General features: G+C 43.4%; 1 protein-coding gene across 4 annotated transcripts in view; it reads right to left on the reverse strand.

Annotated features, from left to right (window-relative positions):
* The window catches only part of Lsm14a (LSM14A mRNA processing body assembly factor), a 61,122-nt gene extending 59,905 nt beyond the window's left edge, over window positions 1-1,217 (reverse strand). For all 4 annotated transcript variants that reach the window (XM_046448160.2, XM_046448159.2, XM_046448158.2 and 1 more), the window contains exon 1: window positions 1,084-1,217. In XM_046448160.2, coding sequence (XP_046304116.1) covers window positions 1,084-1,204 — 121 coding nt within the window. In that variant the 5' untranslated portion in view covers window positions 1,205-1,217. The remainder of the gene's footprint in view (window positions 1-1,083) is intronic.
* Window positions 1,218-10,986: the final 9,769 nt, after the last annotated feature.

Here is a 10,986-nt window from a genome sequence, read left to right on the forward strand (position 1 = left end):
TCAATTAACGAGTTAATAATTTTAGATTCAGAAAATTTCTTCCTACCCTGGACATCTGTCCCTACCATGGTATGCTGTTTATAATAACTCTGAGATGCTGGGAAAATTACCTGGGTTATCTTGCTTCTCCTCCTCCGTGATACAAACTGTTGTGAGATTTCCTTTCCGATTAGAGGCTAAAGTTTATTTTCTTTCTGATTTCCTGACGGAGCAAAGGCCCTATGCACGTGAACGGAAACAAAACCCACAGACTTCGCGATGCTTACTAAATACTCTGGGTAGGGACACCTTCCTCCTCAACAAATCTCCCTTTCCAAGCGCGCATCTACCGGTGTCGGTCAGCGGCCACAGACCACTCAGATCTGAACCTGAACTGTGAGCAAGGGTCCTGGGTCAAGCTTAAACTTTCCTACCTACCATGTTTCCAGAAACAGGCCCTTGGGGTCAACAGCAAACATTTTGATGTGCACTCTAAAGAGACGGTTGCACAACTGGGAAACAGGAGGATTCCGGTTTAACAGGTAACTATCACAGATGAGACAAGTGGGATGTGATCTGCTCGATGGTCAATGGCATTTCGAGATCATACGTGTCGCACATTGAACCCAAAGTTTTGGCACATTACTTTATCGTTCACTTGAGGAAAATTGCAACGAGTTGAAATTAAGAACGTAGAAAAAAAAAATGGGTGCAGGGGAATCCACGAGTCAGCACTAAACTCAAGGTAGGCGGAAAAATTCTTTGAATACTCCGGCTTTGTTTGGCGACGAGACGACAGAACCACCGAATTTCGGAGTTGGAAGACACGTATCTCGGTGTTCTCCGGTCCGTTCTCGGACTTCAGCACCGCCCCGCTCGTCGCGCACTCGGTCCCGTAGTTCCCCGGATTTAAGGCGGGGACCTCCGGGGAGCTCGGGGAGGCCGCGGCCCGGCCCGCGAGGCCGGGCCGGGAGGGAGCGGCCTCCCCGAGGACGACCGAGGGAGGAGGTGGGCGCGAAGAGGCCGCGGGCCGAGAGCGGCGTGCAGCCCCGAGTGAGTGGACGCCCGGCCCGGTCCCCCACCCCGAGGCCGGCCCCGGCATACCTTTGGCGAGGGCTACGGTGGAGTTCTCGGTGTCGATGGTGTAGAGGATGCCCTCGTAGCGGATCTCCGCCTTGGAGATGAGGCTGATCTTGCTGCCGATGTAAGGGGTGCCCCCGCTCATGGCGCCGCCGCCGCCGCCCCTCCGGGCCGCTCGCAGAGAGGCAGATCCCACGCCGCTGTCGCCGCTCCGCACGCCCGCTCGCTCCGTCGGCGCCTACAGCAGCCGCCTCAGATCCAACATGGCCGCGGCGCCGGCTCCGCTACCCTCCCCCAGCCTCCCGCCCTCAAACCGCGGCGCGGCGGCGGCGGCGGCGGCAGCGGAGGCGGCGCGGGGCATGCTGGGCGGGCGAGGCCGAACTCTCGCGAGACTCGGGCGACCGCGGGCCGCTCCCGATTTTTCGGCGGCGTCTGTAAGTCCCAGTTGCGCCGCTTGGCCTGGTCTTAGCGTTTAAGGGGAATTCCGGGCAGAGGTGCAGTGTTTCATGACTCTGGGACACCGTGGCGGGACTGGAGAAGTGCTGGTCTCCTTTTTTGGCCCTGACCTTGGCCTCCGCCATTTCCAGACGCGTCGTACTTTGTCAGGAGCCCAGTGCCTCCGTAAACAGTTCCCTCAACCTGGAAAGTTACCTCCGGCCTCCAAGCTCCGGGAGAGCTGCAGGTCGTCCTTTTAAGCCGGCTTTTCACCCTGCTGAGCCAACCGCGCCCTCTCGGAGCTCTCAGGGAGCTGTTACAACATCTGTCACAATAAACGAGTGCCCCTTACCTCGGCTCGGCATCCCGGGCTGCTCGCAGAGGAGCTGGGACTCCATTCCAAAGATTCGGTTTTTAGCCCTGTTCTGTCCAACACTTGAAATGCCCGGATCCAAGCTCCTAGCTCTTCGTTTTATTGTACACCGACCAATCCCAAGTATTTGCCTGTAACTTTGATCAGTTCTGCGAACTCTTAGTTTCCTATAAAGGATAGTCTCCTTAGCCTTCCAGTTGGAATGTAAGAGTTCTCTCTCTTTTTTTTCTTCCACATTGATTCTTTGTTTTTGAATCACTGAGGATTGAACTCTGGGGCGTTCTACCACTGAACTATGTCTCCAACCTTTTTTCATTTTTTTTTGAAATTAGGTCTCACCAACTTTCCAAGGCTGGAAACTTGTCCGCCTCCTGAGTGGCTGAAATTTACAGGCTTGCGCCACTGTGAACCTGCTTCAATAGGTTTTACTGGATTCACAGGCAGAGGGATCTTGTTCAAATCTAATTTTACTGGATTCACAGGCAGAGGGATCTTGTTCAAATCTAAGTCAGGTCATGTCCCTCCTCTGCTCACTAATCTGATTCCATGTCACACAAAAGGAAAAACAAGACTCCTTATTTTGGCTTCTTGTTATCTCCTTTCCCCATTCAGTTGCATTTCTCACCTCTGTACACAGAACTTTCACACTTAATTCCGATCTGTGCCCCTGTCACCTCCAGAGATGGCTTTCCTTTCTGCCCTGTTTAAAATATTGCTACTTGCTGGAATCGGTGGCTTGGGAGTCTGAGGCCAGAGGATCTCTGCAACTTAAGGAGACCCTGTCTCAAAATAAAAAAAAGGACTGGGGATGTAGTTCAGTGGTAGAGCACCTCTGGATTCAATTCCCAGTACTGCAAATAAAATTTTTTTAAAAAGGGGCTGGGGTAAAGTTCAGTTGGTAGAGGGCTTGCGTTGCATGCACAAGGCCCAGCACCACACACACACACACACAAAAGTAGTATATCACTTTATATCTCCTTGCTCAGCTTGTTTTTTTTTCTGCATAGCATTATCTCTCCCCAATATGTCCACTTAGTTATTTGTGTGTGCCCATCTCCTTTACTAGAGTGTTCATGTTTTGAGTCAGGATGTTTTGGTCACTTCTGTATCATTAGGGCCTAGTACAGCACCTGGCTTAGGGCAGCTGCTCAGTGAATATTTGTGGCATGAATAAACAGGAAGATGAATGCAGAGCACAGGCAGGATGTCTGGTGAGCTGAGTGAACAAATGGTGAGAAGCCTGGTGTTACAGAGTGGGGGAAGCAGCAGAGAAATCTAAGAGGCTGCAATGGGGTTGGTGCACAGTGGCTTCAGAGGCAGGCTATGAATCCCTGGTTTAATATAAAGTCAATATCAGGAAGTTGAATTCTTATACTTGTTTTTTTCTTCTCATTATAGGCCTAGGATACAGTTTATCTTTTCATGCTTCTTTAGGTTATCCTTTTCCACAGTCATCTTCCAAAAACTGACAGTTCCCCAATTTACACCTCCATTTTACATCTCCTGACTTCCAGGGTCACATTAACTACATGGTATGCAGTGTGTGTGTGTAGCTGAGAATCAAACCCAAGGCATGCTAGGCAAGAGCTCTACCACTGAGCTACATCCCCAGCCTTAAATACACAATAAATGCAATCAGTCACAAGACACTTTCAACTCAAAGTATCCAAAATTACTGCATCCACTTCCTTTCTACCCGCAAATAAATTGTTTGTTATCCATGCCCCTTGGCTACATCAAATCCTCACCTAAGTGTCTGCTGTGGTTTATATGGCTTAAGCATGTCCCCCATTGATTCATGTAATGGGAAATCTTGATCCCCAATGTGGCAATATTGAAAGATGGTGGAGTCTTTAAGAGGTGGGCATGTCATTGGAAGGTATTAATTCTGGTTGCATAATTAAGACTAAGTTGTTATAAAAAGAGCAAAACTCCGGTGGGGTTGTTGCTCAATGGTGGAGTACTTGCCTAGCACGTATGAGAACTGGGTTCCATCCTCAGCACTATATAAAAACAAATAAAGGTATGTGTCCATCTACAAATAATAGTAATAATAATAATAATAATAATAATAGCAAGACTGGCCATGCACGGTGATGTACACCTATAATCCCAGTAGCTTGGGAGGCCAAGGCAGAAAGATTATGAGTTCAAAGCCAGTCTCAGCAACTTAGGCCCTAAACAACTTCGTGAGGCCCTAGGCAACTTAGTGAAGCCCTGTCTCTAAATCATAAAAATAAAAGGGCTGGGGATGTAGCTCAGTGGTTAAGTGCCCCTGAATATAATCCCTGGTACAAAAAATAAAAAAGCAAGATTGGCTTCTTCCTGTCTCCACATATGTTTTCTCCTGGTTGAGCATGTTGCCTGCCATGGTGGTATCATGTATAACACAGCCAAGAGGGTCCACCAGAGGGTGAACAGATAAAGAGAGTTGACCTTGAACCTTCAGTCTCCAAAAGTGTGAGCTAAATAAACCTCTTTTCTTTATAAAGTTCCCAGCCTCAGATATTTTGTTAGATCAACAGAAAATGAGTAATACAGTATCTAGTCCTGAAGTCAGGTGTTCTTATTTAGCTATCCCCAGTTGGTCATCAATCTTGTTGATTTTAATTTATGTTCAGTAGATCTGGGTTTCTTGCACCTGAGGGCATCAGGAACCATGCATAAATGCAGTTAATCAGTTTGATAGCCCATAGTGTATTGTACTTATGACTCTATAACTTATTGCTAGAAACCAGGTTGAGAACAGTGACACATTTCACTACCATAGCAGGCTTTCTAAACTCCAGCTCCTTTGTTGCTTCCCTGCTTAAGAGCTCTTGGTACCCCTAGAGTTAAAAATACATCCCTCTCTATTGAATATTTTCAGTAACAGGAAGCTCTCAAATTTGTACAGTGGAGGAGCTAAGAAGTATCAGTCTGGTTGGAAGGAGAGACTATGGGAATTTGAAGATTGTCTTAACTTTTATCTAGCTAGTATGCTGTTTTTCACTTTTTTTCTTGTTGTTGTTGTGAGGCAGGGTGAGTAGCTGATGGAGAATATGGGAGAAACAAGTCCCCCTCACCATCCTTTAATGTGACCACCACTATTCATTTAAGTAACATAAGATGTTTTTGGCCTGCATTTAAGAATCATGTTTTTGGGAAAAATACATCCTTTCAAACAACAGAACCACTCTTATTGGGTGAGATGTTCATTCTATGAGAGACATGCTGAAACTGAGAATAATGAATGATTCAATGGAAGGTGTCCCCCACCCCATGTTTGCTCTTGAGTAGAATGGTTACCGATTTCTACCTCTCACTCTTTTCAGAGTGTGATCATTGAATTTACACTGGTAAAGGCAGAGATGATACAATTTCACAGTTATCTGCTTTTTAATTAAAAGGAGTCCTCTGTATATATGTTTTTATTTCTAACTTTAAAATGAGAAAACTAAGCTGGGCCTGGTGGCACATGACTAGATTCCTAGCTACTCCACAGGCTGAGACAGGAGGATTGCTTGAGCCCATGAGTTCGAGACCAGACTGGGCAAAATGAATGAAGGAATAAATGAATGAATGAATAAATAAATAAAATGAGAAAAACTGATACTTAGGGAAATCAAGTAATTTAGGCCCAGGATCAAGGTGAAAATCATGAATTTCAATCCAGTCTGTATGGTCTTACAATGTCTGTACTCTATACCATTCTAGGATGGCAAATCGAATTATTTACAAGTGACAACTCGAGTACATGGCACTGCTAGCCTGGAGACCTGTATTGAAAAGGATTCTGAGACAAAAGTTGTATCTGAGACAATAGGACTTTATGCCATCATCACTTATCAGCATCGTCCACAGACATAGGGTGGAAAAGTGGTGAAACCAGGTCCAAATCTCTGTCTATACCATTCACCTTCTAAATATATGCCGCAAAAGTACATATGGCTAAATGCTTTGTACATTTAATGGTACTCTACAATTAGTTTTCTTAATTTTTTCTATTATTCAAATATTTTTCCAACTCCTTAAACAACTAACAACTGAAACAAATAAGATTTGTATGTCATTCAAAAGTAAGCACAACAATGGAAACTAATCTATAATGAATTTTTCTGAGAAAAAAAATCTTTCTAAAATGCAAATCTGATGATTACCAGACCTCTTCATTGAGACCATCCCCCCACATCTTTATTTATTTTTAGATGTAGATAGACACAATACCTTTATTTTATTTGTTTATTTTTATGTGGTACCAGGGATTGAACCCAGTACCTCATGCTGTTCCCTCACGTGTTAATCCATTTGGGCTGCTATAACAAAATATCATAAACTAGTTGTTTGTTTGTTTATTTATTTTTGGTGCTGGGGATTGAACCCAGGGCCTGTGCATACAAGGCAAGCACTCTACCAACTGAGCTATATCCCAGCCCTAAGCTAGCAGTTTATAAACAACAGAAATTTATGACTCACAGTTTGGAAGCTGGGATGTCTAAGATATAGGCTCTGGAAGATTTAGTGTCAGGTGAGGGCTCACTTCCTGGTTCCTAGATGGTTGCCTTTTTTGCTAAAATTTCATATGGAGAAAGGTGCACAGGATCTCTCTGAGGTGATGGGTTTTTGTTTGTTTGTTTGTGTTTTTGTTTTTGGTACTGGAGATTGAACCCAGGGCCTGGCACATGTTAGGCAAGTGCTCTATTCCCTGAGCTATACGCCCAGCCCTTCTGAGGTCTTTTTTTTTTTTTTTTTTTTTTTTTAGGGATACTAAAATCACCTATGAGGGCTTGCCCCTCAAGACCTAATCACCTCCTAAAGATCCTACATCCTAATGCGAGACTCGTGGGTTTGAGGATCTCAACAAATGAATTTTGGCAGAATGTAAGCATTGCAGCTCATTGCATACCCTGCTTTCCCCACCCACCCAAAGCTTTCAATCATTTCAGTGGCTTCTTATGGTCCTATGTTCTTAGAATTACCTGGGTATGCTATTTACAAACTCCTGTATGAACTGGCTTACTTAACTCTCTGGTTTCACTCTTATTTTCCCCCTTTCATCATGATCTATTTCCCTACCTACCTCCCCTAGCCTTTGTCCTCCATTCCAGAAGCGATATTAAATTTCCCTCAGATTTCCCATCTCATGCTTTGCCATTGCAGTTCTTAGCCAAGCTGTCACTTGACGAGTACAGAAGCCTTCTCACTGCTGTCCTGAGATACGCAGTCTGAGATAATTACTATCCAATGTGTATTATCTCACTGCATGAATATATTCATGTACTGTCTTGGCCTATTTTCTGTTGTTATAACAAAATACCGGAGGTGCAAAGAAAGAAAGTTGGTTTAGCATATAGTTTTGGAGGTTGAGAATCCAATATTGGGCAGACCCTATCTTGTGAGGTTCCCTTGGCTTCATCATAACATGTTAGAGAAATGGAAAGGGAACTGGCATGTGCAGAATAGGCCAACAGCATGGTTTTAGCAACCTGCTCTCAAAGAACTCACTTAAAGACCAGCATTAATCCCTCTGAGGGCAGTGCCTCCCTTGACGTAATTGCCTTGCTCTGGGCCCTGCCTTTTAAAGTTGCTTCCATGTCAACATCATCACACTGGAGACCAAGTTTCCAGCACATGAAACTTAGGGGGACACACTCAAACCATATTCAAACCATAGCATGTACCAAGCCTGTCATTGCACACTGTGGTGACAGTGCAATTTACCTGTTCATATTATACATTAGTCTTTTTTAATTTTATTTTAAAGAAGTTAACCTTTATTTTTTTGTTTGCTTTTTTATGTAATACTGAGGATCAAACTCAGTGCCTCACTGGTGCTAGGCAAGTACTCTACCACTGAGCTACAACCCCAGCCCCTATACATTAGTCTTTTTTTTTTTTAAATATATTTGTTTTTTAGGTGTAGATGGACACAACACAATGCCTTTATTTTTTTTATGTGGTGCTGAGGATCGTACCCGGGTCCTGCCTGTGCTAGGCGAGCAATCCACCACTGAGCCACAATCCCAGCCCAACATTAGTCTTTAAAATGTGCGGAAATCAGGGACTGGATATGTATTTTCACTATTGCATTTTTAGCACCAACCCAGGTCCTCACATAGAGTAGGGACACAATAAATCTTTATCACATGAATTAATAGATTAAATGTTATTTTGTATTATGATCAGAGATATGAACTTTTTTTTAAAAAAATAGAGTATATAGAAAAAACTACTTCTAGCTTTAAAGATTCTATTTTAATATGAGGGCTTAAAATGAGTTGTATAGGACGATCATTATCTATGTTTGGTTTTAAAGTGAAATGTTTTGCACCAAACCCAAGCATTTTTATTCATTTCTTGTTGTGTACTAAGTTAACATGCAAATTTCAATTGCCAGTTGAGTAGTTCTGTGTGATGTTTTCTTGTTCCTATGTGGCAGACACCCATGGCTTTCTCATTCACCCCATCTGGGCCTCCAGTGTGGTCTAATTATCCTGAAAAGCCAAAATGCGTTAGAGCTGAGCTTGATTACTCTAATGGCACACAATGTTTTCACCAACCTCCGGATTCCTGAATAATTATCATTATCATATTTATGTGTTTAGCCAAAAGCTTAATTGGAAGATTCCAGAATGAAACAGTGCTACACAAGGAAAAGAACCTTCCAGTCATTTTCTTGGGGAAAAAAATTTAAATCAAAATACCACAAGTATATCACAAAATTAAACCATCGAATCAAGTGGGAGAGCTCATTCCCAGACTACCCCTCTGCTGCGGTGGTCTTCCAGAGGCAAGTATGTTTAACTCTTTCAGCTGTTTCTGCTGGTGGTTATCATTGTCTCTAAAAATATGTTTATATCATCAGTTCTTGATGCATCTGTTTTAGACATTGTCTATTAATTACAACTCAGATAAATGAAGATTTATCTCACGGGACAAGTATGTAGAGATATTGGGGAGTTCTTTTCCATTCCATAGCTACCTTTATTTGCTCCTTGCAGAGGTCTAGGCTGTATGCATAATAAGGTAGGCCTTCCATATATGGGTGGGGCCTGGCTTTACTATGCATGTGCTGACAGTTACGTACATAACATGAAGATTCCCTCTGCCTCCTGGTCTTGTTTTGTTGGTTGACCTTAGTAGGAGACTTTAATGGTGGAGACTTTTTCAAAGTCTGGTGACTAGTGGGAGCACATATGAGAATAATATTTTTACCGCTTTTGACGGGTGGCAAGTCCTTGCTTCCCCAATGTTGTAGAATAACACCAGAGAAGCACACCGAGGCAAGGTCAGAGTGGAAAATTATAAGTTTATTAAAGGATAGTAGAAAAGACTTCTCCCGGAGGAAGAAGGGGACCCAAGAGATGGAATCTGTTGAAGGGCGAATGTGTTCCCCTTTTTATAGTTTTTGGTGATGGAATGTAGGTGGGAAAGCCCGAGGGGTGGGACACAGGTGGGCCAAAGAAGTAATCTGGGCAGGAAGGACTTCTGAGGCAGCATCTTCAAGTTTGCTTGAATGTTCATTAATGTTTCTTTGGGATGGGCTATCTTCAAATCTGCTGGGACTGTTCATTAACACTTTTTTGGGATGGGCTATCTTTAAATCTGCTGGGGGCTGTTTCCTGGACTTCATTAACATTTCAAGAGTTGCTCAACTTTTCCAGGGATTCATTCTCACAGCCTCCATTTTAGATCTCACTTGATATTAGACCTGATTTACCTAACTACACTGACTACCTAATTTTAAATCTGGCTTCAATATCATAAACAATTTGTTTATATTTATGGTACTTCAGTTAGGACATCACTTAGGATGATCAGGTGGGAAGTCACTGTAGACATTTAACCAGTGAGTCTTTAAATGACAGACTGTAGAGGTTTGTGGGTATTCAGTTTTTTTTAGCTCGTATCACAAAATTTTTATTTGCAGTTTCAATTTTTTTTTAAGAGAAGAACCCCTACAATTTTAAGGTGTGTATGTCAGGCACCCATGGCCACTATATGAGAATGATAGTGAGGAAAGTAGGAAGATTCAGCTCCATGTCTTATTCCTGCCTTTTTTGTTTTGCTTTGTTTTTTTGGTACTAGGGATTGAACCCAGGGGTGCTTAACCACTGAGCCACATCCCCAGCCCTTTTTATATATTCTTTAGAGACAGCATCTTACCAAGTTGCTTAGGGCCTCGTTAAATTGCTGAGGCTGGCTTTGAACTCACAATCCTACTGCCTCAGCCTCCTGGGCAGCTGGGATTACAGGCATGCACCACCGTACTGTAAGGGTCCGGCGAACGTCGGAGGAAGAGACCACCAAGAGACCGACTCATGCAACCGCAAAAGGGGGTTTATTGAAGAATCCAGCGCGCTGGGGCTCCGTGCTCACTCAACAAGGGAGAGTGGCCCAGAGCCCCGAGCAGGGGTTGAGCAGTGCTTAAGTACACTTTTTGGGGAGGGCGGGGACTTTATATACATCACAGTCTCCTTTAACAAATCACCATACAAATCAAACAACAATTCTCAAACATGATTAGTACATTCATTGGCGGGAACAGGTCGGGCGGGAAGTGGGGGTACATTCAAACTGATTGGTTTGGGCCCTGAATGCCTACATGCCAAACTGCACAGGGTCCAGGTTATTTATCTACTGGACAGTCCCGGGAATTGTTTTAACAACTACAGGAATTTCAGGTTTTGGGTGTAGCATAGGAACTTAACAATACCTGGTCCTTTACATTTTAACTCAGGCTTTGCAGCTTAGAAACTTTACAATACCCATTTTTTTTACACTTTAACTTCAATTTCTTTTACTCTTACAGTACTTACTCCCGCCTTTGCTCTACTGGGAATTTATAAGATATGTAATGTGGAGATACAAGGGATGGAGGGTTTCCTTCCTCCTTGGCTACAGTTCCCTTTTCCATCTCCCCACCGAGTAATTCCAGTTCTTGTCCTCCTGTGTCTAGAGTTATCAGTTACTGCTACCTCTGTTACTGTGTGTGTATGAAAGAAATATATACAACATAAAATTTATCATCTTAACCCTTTTTCTTTATTTTTGAATTTTTTATTTTGGTAGATGGACACAATACCTTTATTTTATTTATTTTTATGTGGTGCTGAGGACCGAAGCCAGTGCCTCACATG

This window comes from Marmota monax, unplaced genomic scaffold (assembly GCF_021218885.2).
Source record: "Marmota monax isolate L192 unplaced genomic scaffold, Marmota_monax_Labrador192_F-V1.1 WCK01_AAM20220418_F8-fsc00101, whole genome shotgun sequence".
In the NCBI taxonomy this organism is placed as follows: domain Eukaryota; kingdom Metazoa; phylum Chordata; class Mammalia; order Rodentia; family Sciuridae; genus Marmota; species Marmota monax.